Source organism: Schistocerca piceifrons, chromosome 9 (genome assembly GCF_021461385.2).
Source record: "Schistocerca piceifrons isolate TAMUIC-IGC-003096 chromosome 9, iqSchPice1.1, whole genome shotgun sequence".
In the NCBI taxonomy this organism is placed as follows: domain Eukaryota; kingdom Metazoa; phylum Arthropoda; class Insecta; order Orthoptera; family Acrididae; genus Schistocerca; species Schistocerca piceifrons.
In genome coordinates this window covers 157649258-157676471 of record NC_060146.1, presented here as the reverse complement: position 1 = coordinate 157676471, position 27214 = coordinate 157649258, and the positions used below count along the sequence as shown (strand labels likewise).

The 27214-nt window shown below is 41.3% G+C and overlaps 1 protein-coding gene across 1 annotated transcript in view; it reads right to left on the bottom strand.

The window, feature by feature from the left end:
* Positions 1 to 27214, bottom strand: part of LOC124716794 — a 230440-nt gene that overhangs the window by 193187 nt on the left and 10039 nt on the right. Inside the window, exon 2 of the mRNA XM_047243343.1 lies at positions 20959 to 21157. Within this exon, the coding sequence (XP_047099299.1) occupies positions 20959 to 21157 (199 nt within the window). The remainder of the gene's footprint in view (positions 1 to 20958; positions 21158 to 27214) is intronic.

The window sequence follows — 27214 nt, the reverse complement described above, 5'->3', positions numbered from 1 at the left end:
TTGAATTTTGATGGTCTTATCTCTCGGTAGTGCGACGTGGCCGTCCAGAATCCGGTCTTCTCGCAAACGTACATCCTCGTGACCACCACTGCCAGGAATCATGCACGGTGGCTAAATTTCTGCCGAGTCTTTCTGCCGTATCGCAGAAGGAAAATCCAGCTCTCTGTATCACTATTACACGAGTTCGTTCAAACTCAGGGAGATATTGATAATGGCGCCTTTGTCGCCTAATGCATTCTGGACCAACATCGACTCACCACGTCCAATCTCAAAGGTAACTAACGCTCACGACACAGCGTGTGTTTAAATAAAACCTGATTTGCATCCTCGTTGTGACGCTAGTAGCGCCACGCTTATGGAACTGGCGCGAACTTTAAATAGACATCAACTTTCAGCTGTAGAAACGAGCCTACAAACTTTTGTTTGTGTCGCACAGCTCCTTCTTGGTGTTGCAATTTTTTTTTCGTCGGAGCATAAGAGCAACGAAAAAGTTTCCGTTCTAAGGCAGTACACTCCAGAATCGGCATGCCAATCAGGTAAAATGGCTGCAGGCGTGGAGGTAATCCGCACACTGACGCACCAGGTTGAAGAGACCTGTCTGGTAAGACATCGCGTCATGCTTCCTGAAGAAGTTCGTAACTGGCTGTTGCACATCCTCATCCGACAGGAATCGTAGGCCCTTCGGGGTCCTTTTCAGGGGACTGCAGGAGTGATAATGGCATTGGGAGAGAGCAGGAGATAGTGTCGGAAGTTCCATGCGGCTTCTCGCGGATGATGCTGTAGTATACAGAGAAGTTGCAGCATTAGAAAATTGTAGCGAAATGCAGGAAGATCTGCAGCGGATAGGCACATGGTGCAGGGAGTGGCAACTGGCCCTTAACGTAGACAAATGTAATGTATTGCGAAAATATAGAAAGAAGGATCCTTTATTGTATGATTATATGATAGCGGAACAAATACTGGTAGCAGTTACTTCTGTAAAATATCTGGGAGTATGCGTGCGGAACGATTTGAAGTGGAATGATCATATAAAATTAATTGTTGGTAAGGAGTCTGCCAGGTTGAGATTCATTGGGAGAGTCCTTAGAAAATGAAGCCCATCAACAAAGGAAGTGGCTTACAGAACACTCGTTCGACCTATACTTGAGTATTGCTCATCAGTGTGGGATCCGTACCAGGTCGGGTTGACAGAGGAGATAAAGAAGATCCAAAGAAGAGCGGCGTGTTTCGTCACAGGGTTATTTGGTCACCGTGATAGCGTTACGGAGATGTTTAGCAAACTCAAGTGGCAGACTCTGCAAGAGAGGCACTCTGCATCGCGGTGTAGCTTGCTGGCCAGGTTTCGAGACGGTGCGTTTCTGGATGAGGTATCGAATGTATTGCTTCCCCCTACTTATACCTCCCGAAGAGATCACGAATGTAAAATTAGAGAGATTCGAGCGCGCACGGAGGCTTTCCGGCAGTCGTTCTTCCCGCGAACCATACGCGACTGGAACAGGAAAGGGAGGTAATGACAGTGACACGTGAAGTGCCCTCCGCCACACACCGTTGGGTGGCTTGCGGAGTATAAATGTAGATGTAGATGAACCCTCTTCGCCGCGGCATAACTGCCGCATCCCACAGCCACCAGAACCTACACACTGCAGCCTCAAGTCTCAGACTGTCTCTGCAATTTTCATCGCCCCCTAACACCCCTCCCTTGCACACACACACACACACACACACACACACACACACAAACACACACACGCTTCGTTCCATAACAAAACTTTCTTCAAGGGTTCTACACAGGCACCAACGACGGACAAACTGGACGTATGCGGACGCTTTGGCCAATTAGCGACCAATTTTTCGAGCCGACGGTCGGCCGGGTAGCACCACCCGACAGCCGAGCTAGCGTTCCCCCTCCCGCCCCCTATCTCATACTCTATCCTGGAAATCACGCCGTGTCTACTATGGATGGGAAAAGCCGACCAGATAAAACCGAGAGCGGTATTTTAGTTCTGAGTAAGCAGTATTTTACGGTATTTGTTTGGTCTCGGTTATAACAGGTGCTTGTTATTATTTACTAAAAACCGGGTAAAACATCCAAAATAGGTTCCGTCTGGACGCAAGTGCTAAGGGCGAGTCTTAATGCATGCTGGTCAACTAACGAGTCACGACACTGTGACGTGTACACGGCGTGTCGAAGTCGGTAGAGCCACGTATCGACTTCTGTGATCGGTCGAGATCCTAAGCTGCGGTAGCCATTTCTCCAGACGAATTAAAGGAGCAGCTCATTATATCTTCAATTGGAGTACTCACTGCAGTTTTGGAAGTTGCTGACGTTTTTATTTTGTTTCAAAATGTGGACCTGCCAATCTTAGGGGGAAAAAAATGAGCTCACAGTAAGTTATTTAAAAGATAAATCTGACACCGAGGGAAGCCGGCCGCTGTGACCGAGCGGTTCTATGCGCTTCAGTCCGGAACCGCGCTGCTGCTACGGTCGCGGTTTCGAATCCTGCCTCGGGTATGGATGTGTGTGATGTCCTTAGGTTAGTTAGGTTTAAGTAGTTCTAAGTCTAGGGGACTGACGACCTCAGATGTTAAGTCCCATAGTGCTTAGAGCCATTTGAATCATTTTTTGACAGCCAGGGAATGAACATTAAAATGGTTCAATCAGTTACATGAAGTTATGAGGTGACAGAGGCCCTGTGTTCGAAAGTATGAGATCTAATTTTTTTTTAAATGCGAATATTGATGCCAAGTAGAGCATACAGCGGAGTACACGCTAAACTCTACGCAGAAACGATTCAGGCGTTACAAGAAAAGACTGAAATGTATGAGGCCAACGTGCATCCGTCATATTGTTGACCAGTCACACATATCATATCAGTGAAATGGAAAGTTTCTTAACTCATCGCAATCCTAAAAGCTTAGTACATGACTAATGACAATGTGTGTAAGAAAAGTAATTTGTCCTGCCACACCAAACACAGACGTAGAAACAAGTACATCCGATTATTCTTCCAAGTAGTTTGATATTTTCATCCTACTTTACTCGAAAATAGAACTGTTCAATCTAGAATGCATCATCATTTGGGAACTGCGATGAGATTACTCCAGCTAATTTTAAAGTGTGTTGACAGTTACTCTCAAATGAGTAATGTTAATAAAATTTTGCATTTTACTGATATAAACGACCATCTGCAAATATTTTCAGCTCAGTACAATCACTCGAAACTGGCATTTGAGAAAAAAGCTATTTGGTCATCTGTTTTCAGCAAAAATGCTGTATCCATCACATACAAAGAAACCAAATAAGTTAAATTTTTAGCATTGGATTGTATTATACCTAGTATACAAAGACTTAATGAAAACTTCGATTCCCTGACATCGTGTGGTACAACACTTCAATTTAAAATGATTGGTATTGTGGTGATCCGTGAATTTCATAAAAATGACACTAAATTGGAGACTAATTAGCAGACACTATTACAAAATAAAACAAACGACGATGTATTTTAACAAACTGTGGCATTCATTGTAGTAATGCGAAAGACTTGAATTAGTGAAAATGGTAGGAATAAAATATATGGTATTAATCACCAACTGTAATTATTCAAATAATTGGACTTTTACGAACGTAGTTTACTCATTCAAGAAATTATTCTGTCGCTTGCAAATGAAGGCACATAATGTAAAACGTAAATTTAGGATGAAAGATGTAAGGAACATTCCGTCTTAATGAGTGTATTAATTAAACTTGTATTGTTGTAACCAGATATTCGCCTAATTATAAAATTCTAGACATGTGTTACAAATTCAGTCACTCAAAACGTGTTTCGTTTTACCCTCTTAGCTTCAATTATTATTAGGAATGTGAGTCATTGTGTAACCAGCGTGTATTAATTAATTTTGTGAAATTCATTATTGTACTCATATTTAGATGGAATTTTCACATTTAAAAACATTTTTGCATTATAAACTTCACATATTATTCAATTCTGTAATTTTAGACGTATTATTCTGTGTAATCAGAACATCTTAGGTTTGGAACTTTTAATTGGAAATACGATTAAAAATATGTTGTCATTATTAAGTAATAATGGTCCAAGTGAGCATCCATTATTTAGAATATATAAATAGGGAAGCAGCGAGGCTGCTGGGTCGGCGCAGTTTGAGCTGATATCTCGATCTCGTGGTCGTGCGGTAGCGTTCTCGCTTCCCACGCCCGGGTTCCCGGGTTCGATTCCCGGCGGGGTCAGGGATTTTCTCTGCCTCGTGATGGCTGGGTGTTGTGTGATGTCCTTAGGTTAGTTAGGTTTAAGTAGTTCTAAGTTCTAGGGGACTGATGACCATAGATGTTAAGTCCCATAGTGCTCAGAGCCATTTTTTTGATATCTCGAAGTGTAACCTGTGTTAGTTACTTGAATATTATTTCACTAAGATTTAAAGTTGTGAAAAAGTATGTTTCTTGATTTGTGAACCAGTCAGTTGTTTCACGAAGACGTACTGTACAACTCGCCCTCTTTGCAATGTGTCGTTATGGATTTGATCAGGTGTTACAAACGGAAGAATAAGTGTGTAAAAGCTGGAACCGATCACTTTCACTGTAAACCACACACTTCATAAAGATCCAGGCAATCTACGAATATTTCAGTTATGTGGAGAAAACTTTCGTTTTAACCTTCTACTTATGATTCTAGATAACATCAGACAACATGCACTTTTGATAAGTCAGTTCATCTGTCTTCGAAGTTTTGAGGACTACCTTACCGACGAGTAGATAAAATGATGTGACCAATGACCTTCTTGAAGTCTCACAGCAAGAAGGTCAGACTGGCACCGGTCTGTCTCCCTATTGAGATTGAAAATCTAGAATGTGTGCTTAGAGGTCAGATTCAATACTACTAATAAACTACCCGCACTGGGACAACTTCAGACGCACTGATGCAGTTCTTCAATGGTGTTTGTAATTGGTCGACAATATGGAGGGTATGCTTTGGTGTTACACATTTCAGTCTATAATTTTAACAACTTAATCATATCTGAAGCTAATTCACTACTTTCATCGTGTTTAATGTGGACTCTGTACCACGCCGCACGCTACTACTTGGCGACAATTTTCGCATTAAAAAAAAAAAAAAATAGACCCCTCAGTACTACTGAGTACTGAACCTCACTCCATATCTTCATGTAACTGAGTGAGCCACTGTAATGTTCTTTCTTTGACTACAAAATTTGCCTCCAAAGCTTATTTTGACGTCATATTTTTCCAAAAGGTGGCAGGTGGAAATTTTCAAAGAAAATAAAGAGATGCATAGCTTCCAAAACGCAAAAGAAAGTGGTACATCTGCCTAAGAACATGTAGGGCCCCCTCGAGCACGCAGATGTGCCACAACATGACGTGGCATGGACTCAACTAATGTCTGAAATACTGCTGGAAGGAACTGACACCATGAATGCTGCAGAGCTGTCCATAAATCCATAGGAGTACGAGGAACTGGAGATCTCTTCTGAGCAGCACTTTGCTAGGTATCCCAGATATGCTCAAAACGTTCATGTGTCGTGAGTTTGGTGGCCAGCGGAAGTGTTTAAACTCGAAAGAGTGTTCCAGGAGCCATTCCGTAGCAATTCTTGACGTGTGGGATGTCGCATTTTCCTGCTTGAACTGCCCAAGTCCGTCGGACTGCACAATGGACACGAATGGATGCATGTGATAAGACAGGATGCTTACGTATGTGTCACCTGTCAGAGTCGTATCTACACGGGTCTGCGGTCCAATATCACTACACATGTCTCACACCATTACAGAGCCTCCACCAGCTTCAACAGTCCCCTGTTGACATGCAGGATCCATGGATTCAGAAGGTTGTCCTCATACCTATACACGTCTATCAGTTCGATACAATTTGCAACGAGACCCGTCCGACCTGGCAACATGTATCCAGTCATCAACAGTCCAATGTCAGTGTTGACGGGCCCAGGCGAGGCGTAAAGCTTTGTGTTGTGCAGTCATCAAGGGTACACGACTTGGCGTTCGGCTCCGAAAGCCCATATTGATGTTTCGTTGAACGATTCGCACGCTGACACTTGTTTATGGTCCAGCATTGAAATCTGCAACAGTTTGCGAAAGGGTTGCACTTCTGTCACGTTGAACGATTCTCTTCAGTCGTCGTTGGTCCCATTCTCGTAGGATCTTTTTCTGTCCGCGGCGATGTCGGAGATTTGATGTTTTGCCGGATTCTTGATACTCGCGGTATACTCGTGAAATGGTTGTATGGGAAAATCCCCACTTCATCCCTACCTCGGAGATGCTGTGTCCCATCGCTCGTGCGCCGACTGTAAAAGCACATTCAAATTCACTTCAATCTTGATGACCTGTAGTTGTAGCACCAGTAGCCGATCTAACACAGCGCTAGACACTTTGTAAGACGTATGCTTTGTCGGCGATGTGCGAGGCATGACAGAATCTCTGACCAGAGAGTAGTTTGTCGTTAGTTGTTGCTTGTCACTAGTCTGCGCGAGTCGAGTAGTCTGGTGTAGTCTGGTGGAGTCGGCATGTGTCGGCTGTGTGCTCTGCTCGCGTCTCTGGTCAGGACTTTGGAGGATGAGTATTGTTTTAGAAGGTAAAGAAGCAGCCTTGCGCATATTTAATAATGTATGTTAATTGTAATTTAATTTGTTCAAAAAAATGCCCCAATAATAATTTTTATGATATGAAGTAACTCTTTTAAAGAAAAGCATTCATTTCAATTTAAAGAATATTTCCAATGCATGATCATTCTTTCCAAGAATCAAAAAAAAAAAAAAAATATACGCCAGCATTGCACGAAGCTGTGTCGAAAAATATCTATTTAAGAGCAGATATATTTGCAGTTTTTATTGAGGTAAGAATTTTTGCTTTTTTTTTATTCAGAATACAGGGCCGAAGGGCAGCGCTGCTGACCTCACAAAATTTATCAGGTTACTAAACTTTTTTTATTATTTTGGTGTTTAGGAATTTTTCTGTTTCGAACTTGATATTAAATGAGAAAAGAATTTTGTGGGAACATTAAATGTGAATGCATTTCTGCACACAGATTATAAATAGGAGCCAATTTTGTTCACAGGTTACAATATTTAAAAATTCATTTAATTATTATTTTGTGGGGAGTTTACGCATGGTTCATATTTTAAATATAAACAATTCTTTGGGAGGTTACACTTGGCTCATTTTCATTTTTTCATTTTTTAAAATTATATTTGTGTGGGTAGGTTACACTTGGCGACATCTGGCCAGGATCATATTTCTTTGTGAATCTTCTGATAAGTAGTCATATATCTGCTCTTATTTACTTAAACGTAGTTTGCATCTGGCGCAACGAATTTACTAATTTGTCACTCTTTCTTTCACAGATCATCGGCAATTTGTTGCTCTTTGTTCTATTTGTGTTCGTTGCATTTTGCATTGTCTTTGTTTCATTTGTGAATAATTTTGATTTGTGAAAAATGCCGCGAAAAACTCTTAACAGTACATCGCGATGTGTAATGAGTGAAATAGTCGACTCAAATAATTTGACCGATAGTACTTGCGACACTCAGTGTAATGATGACAATCCTCCATTTACAGACAATCAGTGCGTACTGACCAATAGTAATGATTTTGATCCTAGTGATGAGCAAATAAATTCAATTGTGTCATCTGTTAATTTAACGACAATGGATGACGCGGCACGTTCTGTTACAATGAACGCTGCCCAGCTTGATACACCCGGTTTGCAAAATTTACGCAATGAACAGACAAATTTTGGTAACGAAAATGGACAGAGCACTCAAAGTAGGTAAGATTTATTTGATTCCGAGGTAGTGACGCACAGTGCACATCCGATTGGCAAACCTTTTCAAGAATCACAGAATATCCAAATGGATACACAAAACCTGACAATTGCAGATACACCATCACACAGCACAGAGAATAGAGTTGCTAATTTTAGCTTGGATCAAATTAATGGCATTGTTGCTACAAATTATTGAACATAATAAAAAACAAGACGAAAATTCCAAACAGTCGAAGAAAGAACGACAACTTCAAACAACTCAGTGAACAGAACAAACAACTTAATGAAAATTTCAAACAACTTAATGAAAAACATGACAACCTTAATGAAAAATTAGACAACAATTCCAGACAGCTTAGTGAACAGATTACAGCCGTTGCCGGGCAGCGTCATGATACTAAGGAACAATTACGTGAGGAAATTAAGGCTTGTGCTAGGAAAAGTAGTGAAGAAATTAGATCTGTTGCTCAAGAATTAAGGGATACGCAAGCAGCTACAATAGAATCACTTAGAGACGAAATTAATGCAGTCGGTAAACAATGCTCTGAAAACGCAACACAGTTACGCGACGAGTTTAAATTAATGTCAGCAGAACTTTAGCGCACACTGGATGCAAAGGTAGACGCGAAATTCGACCAACAGAACAGCCAAATTGACGAACGTCTTAATCATCACCTGCAAAACAGTGAAACGGGTTTCCGTAAATTTATACAGGAACAGAATAAAGTAAAGCGACAAGTCATGGAAACAATTACCGCACAGAAACAGGAAGATAAACGTAAATTGTTTACGAAAGCAAAAACATACGTAGACAACAATATTGCTGCAGCATCAGACGAAATTAATACTATCAAACAGTTGAACACCGAATTGCGTGATGAAATTTCCGATCTTAAAACTAAAACAGACACACACACAGTAGACTTTCAGACAGTGACCGACAGACTTTAACAATTAGAACTAATGCAGGATCCCGAAATCATCAAAGCTGACGTTAAAAAATTGAACGAAACCACACGTAAAATACAAAAACAAATTAATGCTTGTGACACTAAAAACGATGATCAGGTAAAAATACTGACTGAAAAATATGATGAATTGGTCAGTCGTATTGACGTTATGGAAAGTAATAATGACAGCAAATCAGACGATACTTCACTGATTTCATTTAATCAAACACCTGAATTCCAAAATTTACAGCAGACGATCAGTGACATAGATTCGTCCAATAATACATTACGTAGAAAATTGTCAACTTTACAGCAAGAGGTGACAGAGATAAAAAATATTTCAGTTAATAACACGTCACAGCATACGGCACATTCCGAACATTTCTCACACTCACACAGCCAGTATAATTTGGGTAATTTACAGAGAGTATGTGACTTAGATTCCAAACAGTCACAGACGAACAGATTCTTATGCAATCGTGAACCTGTTCACACATTCAGTGACGATAACGTTGATAATAAACATTTTCTATCAGTGAGAAAATTTAATGTATTTAAAAATGACAGAGCACAGGTACACGCTTTGAACTGGATATGGCAATTTGCTCTTGAATTTTCACCGCCATTACCTGCAATGCAGAAACTAGAATTAGCATGGATACAGCAATTTGCTTCTGAATTTTTACCGCCATTGCCTGTAACGCAAAAGCTAAAGTTTATTTGCAGCTCGTAATTGACCTCAGGGGATTCATTACGCTTTAATGAATATGTGCCGTAGTGTGCACAGGGCCCCGAGCCGTAGTAGTGCTGTTTCATCTTTAGTTTTCTGCACTGCTGCCTTTTCTTCTACTATCCTTTATATCTATCTGAATAGCTCTTTAACTATAGCTCTATCTAGGATTAAGAATGAGTAATGAAAACCCGATGTGACAAATTTTACCGAAAGTGACAGTTCTCTTTAGACACTCCCGAAATGACAACTATCGCCGTAACTTTAATAACAGATAAAATTGTAATCATCAGTATGTGTAAAATTATCAGCAACAGGTGCCACATTTTGGTAACAATAGAGGTTTTTTCACAACAACAGCAACAAAACCAACCGGTTAGCATACCTAACCAACAATGTAATGTACAAGGTCAACCAAGCTTTAATGTTTCGCCGCGTACGCGTATAGCGTCGGCCCCAACAAATAGTAACGCACAGCAACAAGAGAATCAGTATGTACAGAAAACACACTACTTCAATTCCTATCGCAATGCGCCGTATAGAAATGACTATCATCACAGACGTAAAAATAATGAGGACAATTTTCAGCGTACATTTAATAACAGTCGGTCTTATCAGCAACAAGAACGTCAGCAACAACATATTATCATGAATGAACCAGACAGTAGATATCATCCCGAACGTAATACGTCAGGAAGAAATAACAGAACAGTTCAAATAGTGGAAATGCCACAGCATTCTCCTGAAAATAATAGCACGTCAGATAGAATTTGACTAGATACAGTTGTTGTTGTTGTGGTCTTCAGTCCTGAGACTGGTTTGATGCAGCTCTCCATGCTACTCTATCCTGTGCAAGCTTCTTCATCTCCCAGTACCTACTGCAACCTACATCCTTCTGAATCAGCTTAGTGTATTGATCTCTTGGTCTCCCTCTACGATTTTTACCCTCCACACTGCCCTCCAATGCTAAATTTGTGATCCCTTGATGCCTCAAAACATGTCCTACCAACCGATCCCTTCCTCTAGTCAAGTTGTGCCACAAACTTCTCTTCTCCCCAATCCTATTCAATACCTCCTCATTAGTTACGTGATCTACCCACCTTATCTTCAGCATTCTTCTGTAGCACCACATTTCGAAAGCTTCTATTCTCTTCTTGTCCAAACTGGTTATCGTCCACGTTTCACTTCCATACATGGCTACACTCAATACAAATACTTTCATAAACGACTTCCTGACACTTAAATCTATACTCGATGTTAACAAATTTCTCTTCTTCAGAAACGATTTCCTTGCCATTGCCAGTCTACATTTTATATCCTCTCTACTTTGACCATCATCAGTTATTTTACTCCCTAAATAGCAAAACTCCTTTACTATTTTAAGTGTCTCATTTCCTAATCTAATCCCCTCAGCATCACCCGATTTAATTTGACTACATTCCATTATCCTCGTTTTGCTTTTGTTGATGTTCATCTTATATGCTCCTTTCAAGACACTGTCCATTCCGCTCAACTGCTCTTCCAAGTCCTTTGCTGTCTCTGACAGAATTACAATGTCATCGGCGAACCTCAAAGTTTTTATTTCTTCTCCATGAATTTTAATACTACTCCGAATTTTTCTTTTGTTTCCTTTACTGCTTGCTCAATATACAGATTGAATAACATCGGGGAGAGGCTACAACCCTGTCTCACTCCTTTCCCAACCACTGCTTCCCTTTCATGCCCCTCGACTCTTATAACTGCCATCTGGTTTCTGTACAAATTGTAAATAGCCTTTCGCTCCCTGTATTTTACCCCTGCCACCTTCAGAATTTGAAAGAGAGAATTCCAGTTAACGTTGTCAAAAGCTTTCTCTAAGTCTACAAATGCTAGAAACGTAGGTTTGCCTTTTCTTAATCTTTCTTCTAAGATAAGTCGTAAGGTTAGTATTGCCTTACGTGTTCCAGTGTTTCTACGGAATCCAAACTGATCTTCCCCGAGGTCTGCTTCTACCAGTTTTTCCATTCGTCTGTAAAGAATTCGCGTTAGTATTTTGCAGCTGTGACTTATTAAACTGATAGTTCGGTAATTTTCACATCTGTCAACACCTGCTTTCTTTGGGATTGGAATTATTATATTCTTCTTGAAGTCTTTGGGTATTTCGCCTGTCTCATACATCTTGCTCACCAGATGGTAGAGTTTTGTCATGACTGGCTCTCCCAAGGCCATCAGTAATCCTAATGGAATGTTGTCTACTCCCAGGGCCTTGTTTCGACTCAGGTCTTTCAGTGCTCTGTCAAACTCTTCACGCAGTATCTTATCTCCCATTTCATCTTCATCTACATCCTCTTCCATTTCCATAATATTGTCCTCATATACATCGCCCTTGTATAAACCCTCTATATACTCCTTCCACCTTTCTGCCTTCCCTTCTTTGCTTAGAACTGGGTTGCCATCTGAGCTCTTGATAATCATACAAGTGGTTCTCTTCTCTCCAAAGGTCTCTTTAATTTTCCTGTAGGCAATATCTATCTTACCCCTAGTGAGACAAGCCTCTACATCCTTACATTTGTCCTCTAGCCATCCCTGCTTAGCCATTTTGCACTTCCTGTCGATCTCATTTTTGAGACGTTTGTATTCCTTTTTGCCTGCTTCATTTACTGCATTTTTATATTTTCTCCTTTCATCAGTTAAATTCAATATTTCTTCTGTTACCCAAGGATTTCTATTAGCCCTCGTCTTTTTACCTACTTGATCCTCTGCTGCCTTCACTACTTCATCCCTCAGAGCTATCCATTCTTCTTCTACTGTATTTCTTTCCCCCATTCCTGTCAATTGTTCCCTTATGCTCTCCCTGAAACACTCTACAACCTCTGGTTCTTTCAATTTATCCACGTCCCATCTCCTTAAATTCCCACCTTTTTGCAGTTTCTTCAGTTTCAATCTGCAGTTCATAACCAATAGATTGTGGTCAGAATCCACATCTGCCCCTGGAAATGTCTTACAATTTAAAACCTGGTTCCTAAATCTCTGTCTTACCATTATGTAATCTATCTGATACCTTTTAGTATCTCCAGGGTTCTTCCAGGTATACAACCTTCTTTCATGATTCTTGAACCAAGTGTTAGCTATGATTAAGTTATGCTCTGTGCAAAATTCTACAAGGCGGCTTCCTCTTTCATTTCTTCCCCCCAATCCATATTCACCTACTATGTTTCCTTCTCTCCCTTTTCCTACTGACGAATTCCAGTCACCCATGACTATTAAATTTTCGTCTCCCTTCACTACCTGAATAATTTCTTTTATCTCGTCATACATTTCATCAATTTCTTCATCATCTGCAGAGCTAGTTGGCATATAAACTTGTACTACTGTAGTAGGCATGGGCTTTGTGTCTATCTTGGCCACAATAATGCGTTCACTATGCTGTTTGTAGTAGCTAATCCACACTCCTATTTTTTTATTCATTATTAAACCTACTCCTGCATTACCCCTATTTGATTTTGTATTTATAACCCTGTAATCACCTGACCAAAAGTCTTGTTCCTCCTGCCACCGAACTTCACTAATTCCCACTATATCTAACTTTAACCTATCCATTTCCCTTTTTAAATTTTCTAACCTACCTGCCCGATTAAGGGATCTGACATTCCACGCTCCGATCCGTAGAATGCCAGTTTTCTTTCTCCTGATAATGACGTCCTCTTGAGTAGTCCCCGCCCGGAGATCCGAATGGGGGAATATTTTACCTCCGGAATATTTTACCCAAGAGGACGCCATCATCATTTAATCATACAGTAAAGTTGCATGTCCTCGGGAAAAATTACGGCTGTAGTTTCCCCTTGCTTTCAGCCGTTCGCAGTATCAGCACAGCAAGGCCATTTTGGTTAATGTTACAAGGCCAGATCAGTCAATCATCCAGACTGTTGCCCCTGCAACTACTGAAAAGGCTGCTGGCCCTCTTCAGGAACCACATGTTTGTCTGGCCTCTCAACAGATACCCCTCCGTTGTGGTTGCACCTACGGTACGGCCATCTGTATCGCTGAGGCACGCAAGCCTCCCCACCAACGGCAAGGACCATGGTTCATGGGGGGAGGCTAGATACAGTACAGGTTGCATATTCCAGTAATGCAAGCAATACTTTTGACACGCAGAATCTTGTTCACGAGAATGTTATTTGAAACATGCGTTGTTGAATGCACCACTTTTATCGCACTCACATCTTACCAGAAATTTTTCCATTGCCACTGACAGTTTTAACACCGCTTTAGGCGTACACATTTTTCAGGAAATTGAAGAAGATGGTTGTACAACATCGCTTTTGCAAGTCGCATTCTGTCACCTGCTGAACGAAATTATTCTGTTACAGAACTTGAAACATGTGTTGTATGGGCTTTTACCAGATTTAGGCATTTTCTTTATGGAAGACACACTACCGTTTGCACAGATCATAGAGCGATACAATTTTTACTTTCGGCTAAATTTACACACGACAGATTAAGTAGCTGGAAACTTTATTTGCAGGAATTTAATTTTTACAATTGTTCACATTCCCGGTACACAAAATATTGTAGCAGACGCACTATCCTGTTCTCTTAACAACAATCAGCAAGACATCGCAACCAACTTCTGCGAAGCAAATTTCAGCGTCATGTACATTCAACAAGTTGCATTTGAAAATTTCATTTCGTCGTCATTACAAGACATAGCACAAGAGCAGAGTAAAGACAACGTGTGGAAAGAAATTAAACACCTTCGGCAAGATAGGAATAATGTTACCATTAGAAACCACTACACTGTACGCAATGACATTCTGTTTCGCCGCTCTCAATCTGACAGCAACAATTGGTTATTATGCATTCCTGACGAACTTGTTAACAAATTAATCTGGTACACTCATTTAAGTTACGCACATTACGGAGCCAGAAAATGTTTTCTTATACTGAGACAGAACTGTTATTTTACCAACATGGAGAAACGTATACGACGAGTTTTAGCGTCATGTAAAATCTGCCAGAAAGCTAAATCAGACACGACTTCACATATTCCTCCATTATATCCCATTGTACCTGTTAAAATGACACATATGGCCGCTGTAGACATTTTTGGTCCGATTCCCAGAACTAATAGAGGTTTTTGCTACATCTTTGTCGCTGTTGAACTCACTTCAAAATTTGTTACCTTCACTCCGTTACGCAAAGCTACTGCTAAAACTGTTTCGAAAGCATTTGTAAAACATTTTCTATTTTATGTAGGGCATGTGTTGAAAGTAATTTCCGACAATGGATCACAGTTTCGATCTGCTATATGGACACGTATGTTACGAGCTAGAAACATTTCTCCGATCTATATATCCAGGTACCATGCTTCTTCGAACCCTTGTGAACGATTAATGAAAGAAATTGGTAAACTGTGTAGAATATACTGCCATAAAAAATATATTGATTGGGACACATACATACTCTCATTCCAGGATGTAATTAATTCCATACCAGATGAATCTACTATGCTATCTCCGTCTGTTATACTGAACAATGTTGAACCACCTAACAAAATTAAAGAATTAGTAACCTTTCCTACATCTCGTCGACTACGACACCATGAAATAATTGACATTGCGCTGAACAACATCAAACGTGCCGCAGAGCGCCGGAGAAGACAGCAAAAACAGGTTTGTACACGCCGTGACTTTCACATTGGACAGAAGATATTAGTATGTACACACTATTTATCCAACAGAGGAAAGAGTAGATGCAGTAAATTTGAGCTTCTATACGCAGGTCCATATCGGATTCGCAGCATTCCTCACCCCAATGTAGTACACGTTGAAACTTTGAAAACCAGAAAAACCAAAGGTAACCACCACGTCTACAACATCAAACCTTTTATTGAATGAACATACTTTATGATTTATCATACTGTAATGCCATTTCCATTTTTTTATGACCACTTATGCAATTATATTCACATGAACACTTACTGATGATTATCGTATTTTTTCTTGGCAAGTGCCCGGCAAGGTAAGGTTAGCAGGTCGTTACACATCATTCAAAACAAGAGTTAATTATTGGCATTGCATTTATAGAGTAAACAAAAAATATTATTTACAGAAATTAACTCATTTTGAATGATGACTTCTGAATAATACATAAAAAAATGCTTTGTAACTGGCCAATGAATGCCACTGATTACTGTAATGAGATGACTTATGATGGCAATGATTACTATAATTAGATGAATTATGTATAAATGCTATGCCAATAATTAACTCTTGCTTTGAGTGATCACTTCTGAATAATGTATAAAAAAATGCTTTGTAACTGGCCAATGAATGCCACTGATTACTGTAATGAGATGACCTATGATGCCAATGATTAGTATAATTAGATGAATTATGTATAAATGCTATGCCAATAATTAACTCATTTTGAATGATGACTTCTGATGGTTTGTAACTGGCCAATGAGTGCCAATGTTCTCTGTAAACAGATAATTTATGAACATTATTCTGTAATACTACATACATGGTACAGAAATGTTCAGTAACTGGGCGATGAGTGCTACCAATTACTCAAATCAGTTGTTAGACTAGTGTAATTCTCAATGAAGACTAGTATGTGACTTAATGTCCTTCACCTTCTGACCTAATTACCAGAAATTACTGCAATATCCGTTTGTCCTGTCTTTCCTCATGATCAGGGAGCACTATATTTGGTTTTTGCACTAATTCTACGTTGGTGTACTTTACAAGAACGTGGTGTTGACACGACATGCTGTCCACCACCTTGAGCGATGGAGATGTTATTATGATCCCACTAATTGGTGTACCCAGTGTACTACCAAAATGACAGCATGGAATATTATTACGACATTTCAGTGTCTTGGCTACACTGATTAATACTTCAAGCAAAAGAACTTCAGATTGTCTCACTTGGTGTTGTGCTTCTATGGAAAGAGATGGACTGTCAGTGCAGCTGCGTGCAACCTAAAGTGCTACAACCATGACGCAATCCTTCCCATTCCTTTCCTAGTTCTTGTAAAATGGTAAACACTTATACAATGCGTTTAAATTCTTGTGAGAATGCTAAAGACTTCTACAGTGCGTGTGCACTTTATTTCACTCCATAATATGTTATGTAAAAAAAAAAAAAATGCTAAAGACTTCTACAGTGCGTGTGCACTTTATTTCACTTCTTGATATGTTTATTTGTTGTAAAAATGCTAAAGAGTTTTACAGTGCGTGTGCACTGTATGCCATTTGTTAACATGATTTGTATTCATTACGTATACATTTTGTGATTTGCTGATATGTTCTGAACTACAGTGCGTGTGCACTTTTGTCATTTGTCAATATGATTTGTACTCATTATGTTTATTTGTTGTAAAAATGCTAAAGAGTTTTACAGTGCGTGTGCACTTTTGCCATTTGTTAATATGTTTTGTACTCATTGTGTATACATTTTGTCATTGCCTGATATGTTCTGTACTCAGTGCATGTGCACTATATTTTATTTCATGTTCTGCACTTATATATATGTATATATTCTGTGATTGTAAAGTTACTTAATTAAGAAAAATTTGTTGCTCATGGCAAGTCCAATTGACTCACCATCGCTGCCAAATTCCCCCCCCCCCCCCCCCAGTGGAGGGTTATGTAAGACGTATGCTTTGCCGGCGATGGGCGAGGCATGACAGAATCTCTGACCAGAGAGTAGTTTGTCGTTAGTTGTTGCTTGTCGCTAATCTGCGCGAGTCGAGTAGTCTGGTGTAGTCTGGTGGAGTCGGCATGTGTCGGCTGTGTGCTCTGCTCGCGTCTCTCGTCAGGACTCTGGAGGATGAGTATTGTTTTAGAAGGTAAAGAAGCAGCCTTGCGCATATTTAATAATGTATGTTAATTGTAATTTAATTTGTTCAAAAAAATGACCCAATAATAATTTTTATGTTATGAAGTAACTCTTTTAAAGAAAAGCATTCATTTCAATTTAAAGAATATTTCCAATGCATGATCATTCTTTCCAAGAATCAAAAAAAAAAATATACACGCCAGCATTGCACGAAGCTGTGTCGAAAAATATCTATTTAAGAGCAGATATATTTGCAGTTTTTATTGAGGTAAGAATTTTTCCTTTTTTTATTCATAATACAGGGCCGAAGGGCAGCGCTGCTGTCCTCACAAAATTTATCAGGTTACTAAACTTTTTTTAGTATTTTGGTGTTTAGGAATTTTTCTGTTTCGAACTAGATATTAAATGAGAAAAGAATTTTGTGGGAACATTAAATGTGAATGCATTTCTGCACACAGATTATAAACAGGAGCCAATTTTGTTCAGAGGTCACAATATTAAAAAAAAATCATTTAATTATTATTTTTGTGTGGAGTTTACACTTGGCTCATTTACATTTTCAATTTTAATTTTTTTTAAACTATTTGTGTGGGGAGGTTACAACTTGTAGTCTTATATAGGCGTTGCCGACCGCAGCACCGTATTCTGCGTGTTTACATGTCTGTATTTGAATATGCATCCCTATACCAGAAGAGAATAGAGGCTTTCGAAATGTGGCGCTACAGAAAAAATGCTGAAGATTAGATGGGTAGATCACATAACTAATGAGGAGGTATGGAATAGGATTGGGGAGAACAGAAGTTTGTGGCACAACTTGACTAGAAGAAGGGATCGGTTGGTAGGACATGTTCTGAGGCATCAAAGGATCACCAATTTAGTATTGGAGGGCAGCGTGGAGGGTAAAAATCGTAGAGGGAGACCAAGAGACGATTACACTAAGCAGATTCAGAAGGATGTAGGTTGCAGTAGATACTGGGAGATGAAGAAACTTGCACAGGATAGGGTAGCATGGAGAGCTGCATCAAACCAGTCTCAGGACTGATGACCACAACAACAACCAGTTTCTTTGGCGCTTCAGTGTATAATGAGCTGTCCGTCTCCGCAAGGGGTAGCCGCGCGGTCTAGGACGCCTTGTTATGGATCACGCAGCTCCACACGTCGGAGGTTCGAGTCGTCCCTCGAGCATGGGTGTGTTTGTTGTCCTTAGTGTAAGATAGTTTAAGTTAGATTAAGTAGTGTGTAAGCCTAGGGACTGATGACCTTAGCAGTTTGGTCCCACAGAACTTACCACAACTTTCGAATTTTCCAGCAGTGCATCTAATTCGTCTGCAATAATGGCTGCCGCAGTTTAGCCTCTCGAACGGTCACAAAAGTCGATACGCGGTCTCTGTCGTCTTCGATACAGCGTGTACACATCATAATGACTTCACGCAAGGCTTCACCAGCGTGTAATAAGACTCACACAATTGGTAACGACGTCGCCATACTTGACGTGTTCGCATTTACTACGCGCATGTCGGAAAGACACGACTGCCTTGCCTACGTGTCGGTGCTTATATACTCGCATCGGCGTCGCGCTACTCTGCGCGGATGCTGCTGCTACGCCCTCAACGGGTCGACCGAAGCGTCCGATCCCACCCGTCGGCTGTGACCCGTGACGTAAGGATGTAGTGGTGTGTGACGTCACGACGGCGCGGAATTTAGTTTGTGAGAGTGACGTGTTTGCGGGTGTCGTTTTGATGCGATCGGTGGTGCTCTCTGGAGGTGTGTTAGGTGATGTTTTTGGTTTAGTTTGCGAGTGTGGCGTCGTGTGTGAATTTTGGTAAACTGCTTTGTTTATGTCTTTGGTAGGTATGGATATGACTGACAGGGTCAACAGTTTTCGGTTGTCGGCTATGATGGCGGACAGTGCGTTGTCTCTAATAAAATATCTTCAACTATTCAGATTTTTGAATGAAGTCGTAAAGTGTTCAGTATGATGTGAAGAAATGAGGCTTCTACATCTACATCTATATGATAACTCTGCAATTCACATTTAAGTGCTTGGCAGAGGGTTCATCGAACCACAATCATACTATCTCTCTACCATTCCAATCCCGAACAGCGCGCGGGAAAAACGAAAACCTAAACCTTTCTGTACGAGCTCTGATTTCTCTTATTTTATTTTGATGATCATTCCTACCTATGTAGGTTGGGCTCAACAAAATTTTTTCGCATTCGGTAGAGAAAGTTGGTGACAGAAATTTCGTAAATAGATCTCGCCGCGACGAAAAACGTCTTTGCTTCAATGACTTCCATCCCACCTCGCGTATCATATCTGCCACACTCTCTCCCCTATTATGTGATAATACAAAACGAGCTGCCCTTTTTTGCACCCTTTCGATGTCCTCCGTCAATCCCACCTGGTAAGGATCCCACACTGCGCAGCAATCTTCTAACAGAGGACGAACGAGTGTAGTGTAAGCTGTCTCTTTAGTGGACTTGTTGCATCTTCTAAGTGTCCTGCCAATGAAACGCAACCTTTCGCTCGCCTTCCCCACAATATTATCTATGTGGTCTTCCCAACTGAAGTTGTTCGTAATTTTAACACCCAGGTACTTAGTTGAATTGACAGCCATGAAATTTGTACTACTTATCGCGCAATCGAATTCCAACGGATTTATTTTGGAACTCATGTGGATCACCTCACACTTTTCGTTATTTAGCGTCAACTGCCACCTGCCACACCATACAGTAATCTTTTCCAAGTCGCTTTGCAACTGATACTGGTCTTCGAATGACCTTACTAGACGGTAAATTACAGCATCATCTGCGAACAACCTAAGAGAACTGCTCAGATTGTCACCCAGGTCATTTATATAGATCAGGAACAGCAGCGGTCCCAGGCCGCTCCCCTGGGGAACATCTGATATCACTTCAGTTTTACTCGATGATTTGCCGTCTATTACTACGAACTGCGACCTTCCTGACAGGAAATCACGAATCCAGTCGCACAACTGAGACGATACCCCATAGGCCCGCAGCTTCATTAGAAGTCGCTTGTGAGGAGGCTTGCTTAAAGTTCCGGCGTCTCGGACCACGGACGGCTGTATGTGGAGATGTCGTAAGGATAACAGGTCAAGGGAAGTGTTCGATTCCAATGTGTGGCTGTGAATGTTGGTATTGATATCGGGAGATGTTTTTGAGCTATATAGGTCAAGGGAAGAGTTAGGTCTTAATTTATGGGATCTGGAGCTGCTGTTGAGCTATATAGGTCAAGGGAAGTGTCCGATTCCAGGTGATATTGTGTTTAGTGGTATTTGGGGAGTTTTGTGATGTTTTTTTCGTCGTTTTGCGTGGTTTTGTATGGGTGTTTATATTTAGTTTGTCCCCACCCAAAAAACCCCTATTTCCCGCGCTTGTCCTGTTAGTGTCATTAGGCTTTTTGTGGAACGTGTGTGTGTTTGTTTTTCGATGTATTTTCGTCCTCATAATGTGTACGCAACGACTTTATATGCGCCATATTGGAATCGTGGTTTATGGTCGTTTTCGCCATATTTGTGACGTCATGGGTCAGAACAGACGGGCGGGATCGGACGCTTCCGTATTTCCGCCTCAACCGGAAAGTTTTGGATTGCCCCGCACAGTAGCGGCGCACCTCAGAGCTACTCACGTGTGCTGGTCGGGAATGGGCAGCGTGCCGACGAACTCCCCGAAGACCCAGGGCGCGAACAGGCGCGCGATGGTGATGTCGTGCCAGAGCACGTGCCGGTACGGGTGGACCCACCACCGCTGGATCTGCCGGATCTGCACCTCTGGCGGAGTCAGGTCCTGGATCGTCGTGAACTCCGTGCCGCCCGCCATCACGATACCTGCACGGGAACACCCGAATTACGAGGGGCGTTTGAAAGGTCCGTGCACAGACCGAGAGATGGCACCACCGGCGCGTATCGAGCATGGAGGTAAGAATAGAGGGAGACGCCGTGACGTCACAGCTGTGAAGCTATGTGAAGCCGAGGGTAGCCATCTTAATCCGACCAAAGCATTGCTGCTGTAAGCTTGTGTGCATAGGCTTGTCGCTCGCTTTTGGAAGGATTTTGCGGTAATATGGTGACTTGTGTGGTGTTTGGATGTACGAATCGTTCTGATTGTGATGCGAAATCGAAGGGAATAACGTTTCATGTGTAAGTTGTCTCGTTAAGTGTGACTTTACAACTTCATTGTGAATGAACGTGTGCTACATCGGTACTTGTACTATAGCGTGTTTTTCTCCTGTATGATTTTAGATTTCCTAAAAATGTAAGTCGGAAAGCTCTGTGGGAGAATGCCGTGAGGAGGAAGAATTGGCGTGTGTCTAAATGGAGCACTATATGTTCTCAGCATTTCCGAGAAGAGGACATAGACTTCCCTTTCAACAGTAAGGCTCCGAGAAAATGCTGTACCATCAGTTTTCCCTACACACCCAAAACATTTGCAAAAGGTATGTTAATTCAAAGAATTAAATTCTTAGTTTTCAAGTTCACGTTTCAGTATAATACATATGTATCGTAGATAATCGAAGTGTTGAGTAACTCACTTTGTCTTCATCATGTACCAAATTAAAAGCTAACACTACATTAACTGGCGTAAAGTATAGGCCTAAACAGTACACTGTGTAGATTTGCCATTCTATGTACCGTATTTCAGTAAATATTGGTGGTAATGAACAGTGTTTCCCAGTAGTGTAACGTAACTGAAATGTCCCAGTACGTATTACAAACAATATGTATTTATGGGGCTTTGGAGGGAGAGTATAGCTAACTTAGTTTTCAGTTTCTACTATTTAGTTTGTGATACACGTTTATTACTTAATTAACAAAATTGTATCGTTTACATTGAAGGCTAGCTATTCGTAATATTACATTGAAAACTATTTTTAATCAGAAGAAACGCAGAATTTCGCCTTTACGAGATTTTATTTTAAATAAAAACTTTGAAACAACCAATCTGATGACGTTACATGCGTATATGGTGCAATTAGCGACTGTAATACACGCTGCGCTGTTTTGGTCAGAGTGTCATGGCAGCAAGCGATGCCCCCATGGCTTCAAAACGTAGTACGGCTGGGATACGTAGCGCCATCTCCCCTTATTCTTACCTCCATGGTATCGATGTCATGTTTAGTTAGTAGCATCTTTGGAAAGAATGCGCACTAAGTTTCAGCCATATTGGTCTATTTCTTTGTGTTTGGCATTCGTGTGAATCAAGATAGTCGAGTGATTGTCACAAATTGGACGAAAAAGAATTTCGTGAGGTGATTAAACATCACTTTATGAAAGGCAAAACGCCTCAGGAGACTAAAGAGAAGCTTGATAAAGATTATACAGTGACCCTGCACCTTCGATTAGAACAGTTTATAAGTGGTTATAAAATTTTCGGAGTGGCCAAATGGGCACAAGCGGTGCTGAACGTTCTGGACGCCCTGTGGAGGTTACGACCCCAGAAATCATTGATAAAATCCATGATGTGGTGACGGATGACAGAAGAGTTAAGGTGCATGAGATTGCTACTGCTGTGTACATCTCGAATGAATGGATACATAATATTTTGCAGGACTTGAGAAAGCTATCCACAAGACAGGTTCCGCGATTGCTCACACTAGACCAAAAATTGGAATCGTGTGAAGTGTTGCAAGGACGGTTTGCAGCTGTTGAGGAAGAATCCACAGGACTTTAAGCGTCGTTTCATCACTGTGGATGAAACATGGATACATTACTATACTCCTGAGACCAAATAACAAACTAAACAATGGGTTACCAAGGGAGAATCTGCACCAAAAAAGGCGAAGACCATTCCTTTGGCCGGAAAGGTTATGGCGACTGTCTTTTGGGATTCGCAAGGCATAATCCTCATCGACTATCTGGAAAAGGGTAAAACCATTACATGTGCAAATTATTCATCGTTATTGGACCGTTTCAAAACCGAGCTGCAAGAAAAACACCGGCGACTGGAACGCAAAAAAGTCCTTTTCCATCACGACAATGCACCAGCACACACCTCAGCAGTTCTAGACGCAAAATTAATGGAAATAGGATTCCAACTCGTTTCACATCCCCCCTATTCTCCAGACTTGGCTCCCTCGGACTACTATTTGTTTCCCAATTTGAAGAAATGGCTGGCAGGACAAAGATTTTATAGAAATGAGGAGTTGATTGCAGCAACTAATAGCTAGTTTGCAGCCTTGTACAATTCCTATTATTTGGAAGGGATCAACAAATTAGAACAGTTTTGGACGAAATGTGTAAGTCTAAAAGGAGAGAATGTCGAAAAATAAAAAAGGTTTACCCCAAACATGTAAGTAGTTTTTATTTTTTCATGGACCTTTCAAACGCTCCACTAACTGAAGAACCCAACCAAATATTACACCACGAACAAGCCGTCAACTCCCACAATGCGGGCTCTCATGGCCGGTATTTGCGCAATTCCCGATACCTGTTTTCCCGATATCTGTTTTATGGCCATCAGGCCGTGGCCTGAGGCATAATTTTCTAGTTTTCAAGGACATTTCAAGGGAGAATCAGCGGTCTGGCTAAAAGTGCTTCAGATATGGACACAAACAGTCTCGACCGCAAAAACATTTATTTCCGTCGTAACCAGTTTCAGTCAGTTTTTGACCGTCCTCAGACCCTCCTACTGAAATATGAACATAGAATGGATTTAGAGGGATGTCTGATAGTAGTTGTAACATACAAAATAGATGACATACAACAAATATTAAAAAGGTGAAATTATACCTGTGATGGTAGGCGGTGGTGGTGAATGGAGCGGGTATTGTAATTCCACGAACGTCAGCTACTAAGGAGAGCTTTTTCTTTAGAAAAAAAAAAAGTTGGTTGTGCCTCCAGCGTCATCGACGCGCCGTTTTTGCTGCTTGTGTAGGGTGTAGGGTAAATGGTACGTTTCTTCATTTATTACTCATATAAATGTAGTAAATCCGGAAACGTCAACTATGGCGACGTCGTTATCAACCGTGTAAGTCTTATTGCACGCTGGTAAAGCCTTGCTAGACGTCATTATGATGTGTACATGCTGTATCGAAGGCGACAAAAATGTGGCACGTGATCCTGAAGGGTCCTAATGAAGCAGAAGAAGAAGAAGAATTACTCATATAAAATAGGTCTTGGGCTCATATTTGGGTCATTACACCAGCTTTGATGGTGGGCATACTTCACTGAAGGGGGTATACAGCTTCACAGAGTGGTGACGGAACGTCAGTGAACGTAGATGTGAAGTACAGGCCGTGGAAACCAACACTTGCGCCAGATCTCTCGTTGGAATGTTCCTATCGTCTACAACTGCCGAGTTGTGCTGCGTAAGTTGTCGATTCTGTCAAACATTTTCTGTACTTTGATCTTTTGCTGCAGGTACTTTTCCTGTACTGCGACGTGCAGGCCAATTGTATATATATATGTGTGTGTGTGTGTCCTCCAGCGGGCTCCCACTGCTAAAGATTGACACCTGTTTTTGTCACCTGAAGTGATCTGAAATTCGCTGTATACGTCACTCCCCAAGACGAGGAACCATGCACCAATGTAGGTTTGACTGCTGCTTTGTAAAGTCATATCTTCGCGCTGGTGTTCAGGTAAGTGCTCTTGAAAAAAGGTACCAATGGTTGAAGCAAGCATAGTTCTGCTTTGTTCTTCTCTCCCACTTAGAGTGAGAAGAGAGCTTTCTATCCAAACAGACTCCCAAGTATTTCACCATTTGGGACCATGGAATAGGCTGAGCGTTGATTGTGAGCCTCATGTTCAGGAATGGTTTCTGTTACGTTAAAAACATAGCCACCCTCTTCGTCGGTTGAGAGTGATTTTGTTCATCAAGGCCCACTGTTCCATCAGGCCGATTTGTCGCTGCATCCGTGTGATGAGGTGGCCCAGCTTTCTTCCAGCGGTGAAGAATGGCGTGTCGTTGGCGTAGAGGCTGACTGATATATGGGGTACAGTCAGTACATCATTTACATAGATGTCAAACAGTGTGGGAGACATGACACAACCATGGAGTATCCCGACCACCATCAATTTCATGCCAAAGTTTTTGTCTGCAGTTCTAACGTAGAACTGCCACTCTTGAATTGTTTTTACATAACAATCTGATATCGGGGTGTCCTGGTGAAGCTTGAGGATGATATTGTCTCCCCATACTTTATCATACGCTTTTTCCAGATCTAAAACTACCCCAATTGTCATCTTGCGTTTATTGAAGTTTTCCTGTATAGCTTCAGTAAATGTAGTACAGCTGCCAACATCTAGCGCAAATGCACTATTTTTCTGATGAGGAGGCGTAGTATACTACTGTACTCGCATGCATCCAGACACCTCCACCCACATGTTCCACATTTGCTGAGCAAGTGCTCTATTTTCTGTATGTCTGTATGTGCATGTATCACAGATGGCTCTCAGCACCTGGTCTTCCAGCCGGTGGACCCAACTTCGAACATAGAGCACATGTTTGGACACAACACGTGGTTGGACCACCTGTGAGCCCTATACCAGATGCGACGTGCTGTGGATCCACCTGAGAACATCGGTCTGGATATACAGTGTGCAGCAGATTCACACTTGAACACTAACTCGGATGTGGTATATTGTGGATCTGCATCCCAACATCGCTCCAGATATAACATGCAGTTGACCCACACCTGAATGTCAACTTGGGTCTACTGCCAGTACTGGGGACCATCTGTGACACATTCATATACACAGCCATACAGAAAACAGAGCACATGCTCAGCAAATGTGGAATATGTGTGGAGGAAGTGTCTAGATGCATTCGAGTACAGTGCTATACTATGCCTCCCAATCAGAAAAATAGCGCATTTGCGCTATATGTTGGCAGCTGTACTACATTTAAAAGCAATTTTAGAACACAGAACGAGAGGTTATTCATGAGCGCATGGGTGGAACTGACATAAGATCGATAGAATTGCGAAAAATCACGGAAAATACATATAAATTGAGGGAAAATACACTGAAATGCGATGAAATAGAGGAAGCACTTGTGTGTCTTCTGGTTGGCACAGAACAGTTCTTGTACATGGGAACAAGTATGTGACAGCAAGAGGAATCCAAGAAAATGTTGACATGGAAGCGAAAGGAAACCAGGGCAAGTTACTTTTTTTCCCATCGAGGCAGCAGTCTATTGTATGTCTATTGAGGTAACAGGGATACATGCAAGTGGACTACTGTATTTGACGCTTTTCAGGAAGATAGAGAACCATCTGCCTCTAAACTTACATGCATCTGCATTACAGGATAACAGAGAGTGGATGGGGCGATCGATTGAGATGGAGCTGTAACTAGATACAATTTAATGACAGACTGATGATGCATTCTAGAGAGAAAAATGTTCCTGCAAGTCTTTTGACCATTTTTTCCGCTGTTCTGTCAGGATGCATCAGGCATGTGACAGTCGGTGTTCGACTCATATACTACCATGTGTTCTGTATGTGAATTACAGCACTGTCTGCTTGCGATCGTTAATGGAAAATCTCCCGGTCATCAGAGGACTTCCAGATCACGTGTGATAAAACGTGACCATCCTGTTTCGACACATTCCTCTAAACGAACGAATATTTATGCGATGTACTCCACCCTCCTGTCGCATCTGTGTCAAATGGAGACTTCAGTTTCAACTAAGATGATTCGAAGTTAGCGATAGGTGTTTGTGAGACACTGCACTCCCCATGTATACATCTGCTTGACGGATGTGCTGCTTACAGAGATAGTGGCGGCATGACTTGTAATTTCACATGTCGGACACTGCTGCTATGGCCGGCCGTTGTTTCCGTGCGGTTCTAGGCGCTTCAGTCTGGAACCGCAGGTTCGAATCCTGCCTCGGGCATGGATGAGTGTGATGTCCTTAGGTTAGTTAGGTTTAAGTAGTTCTAAGTT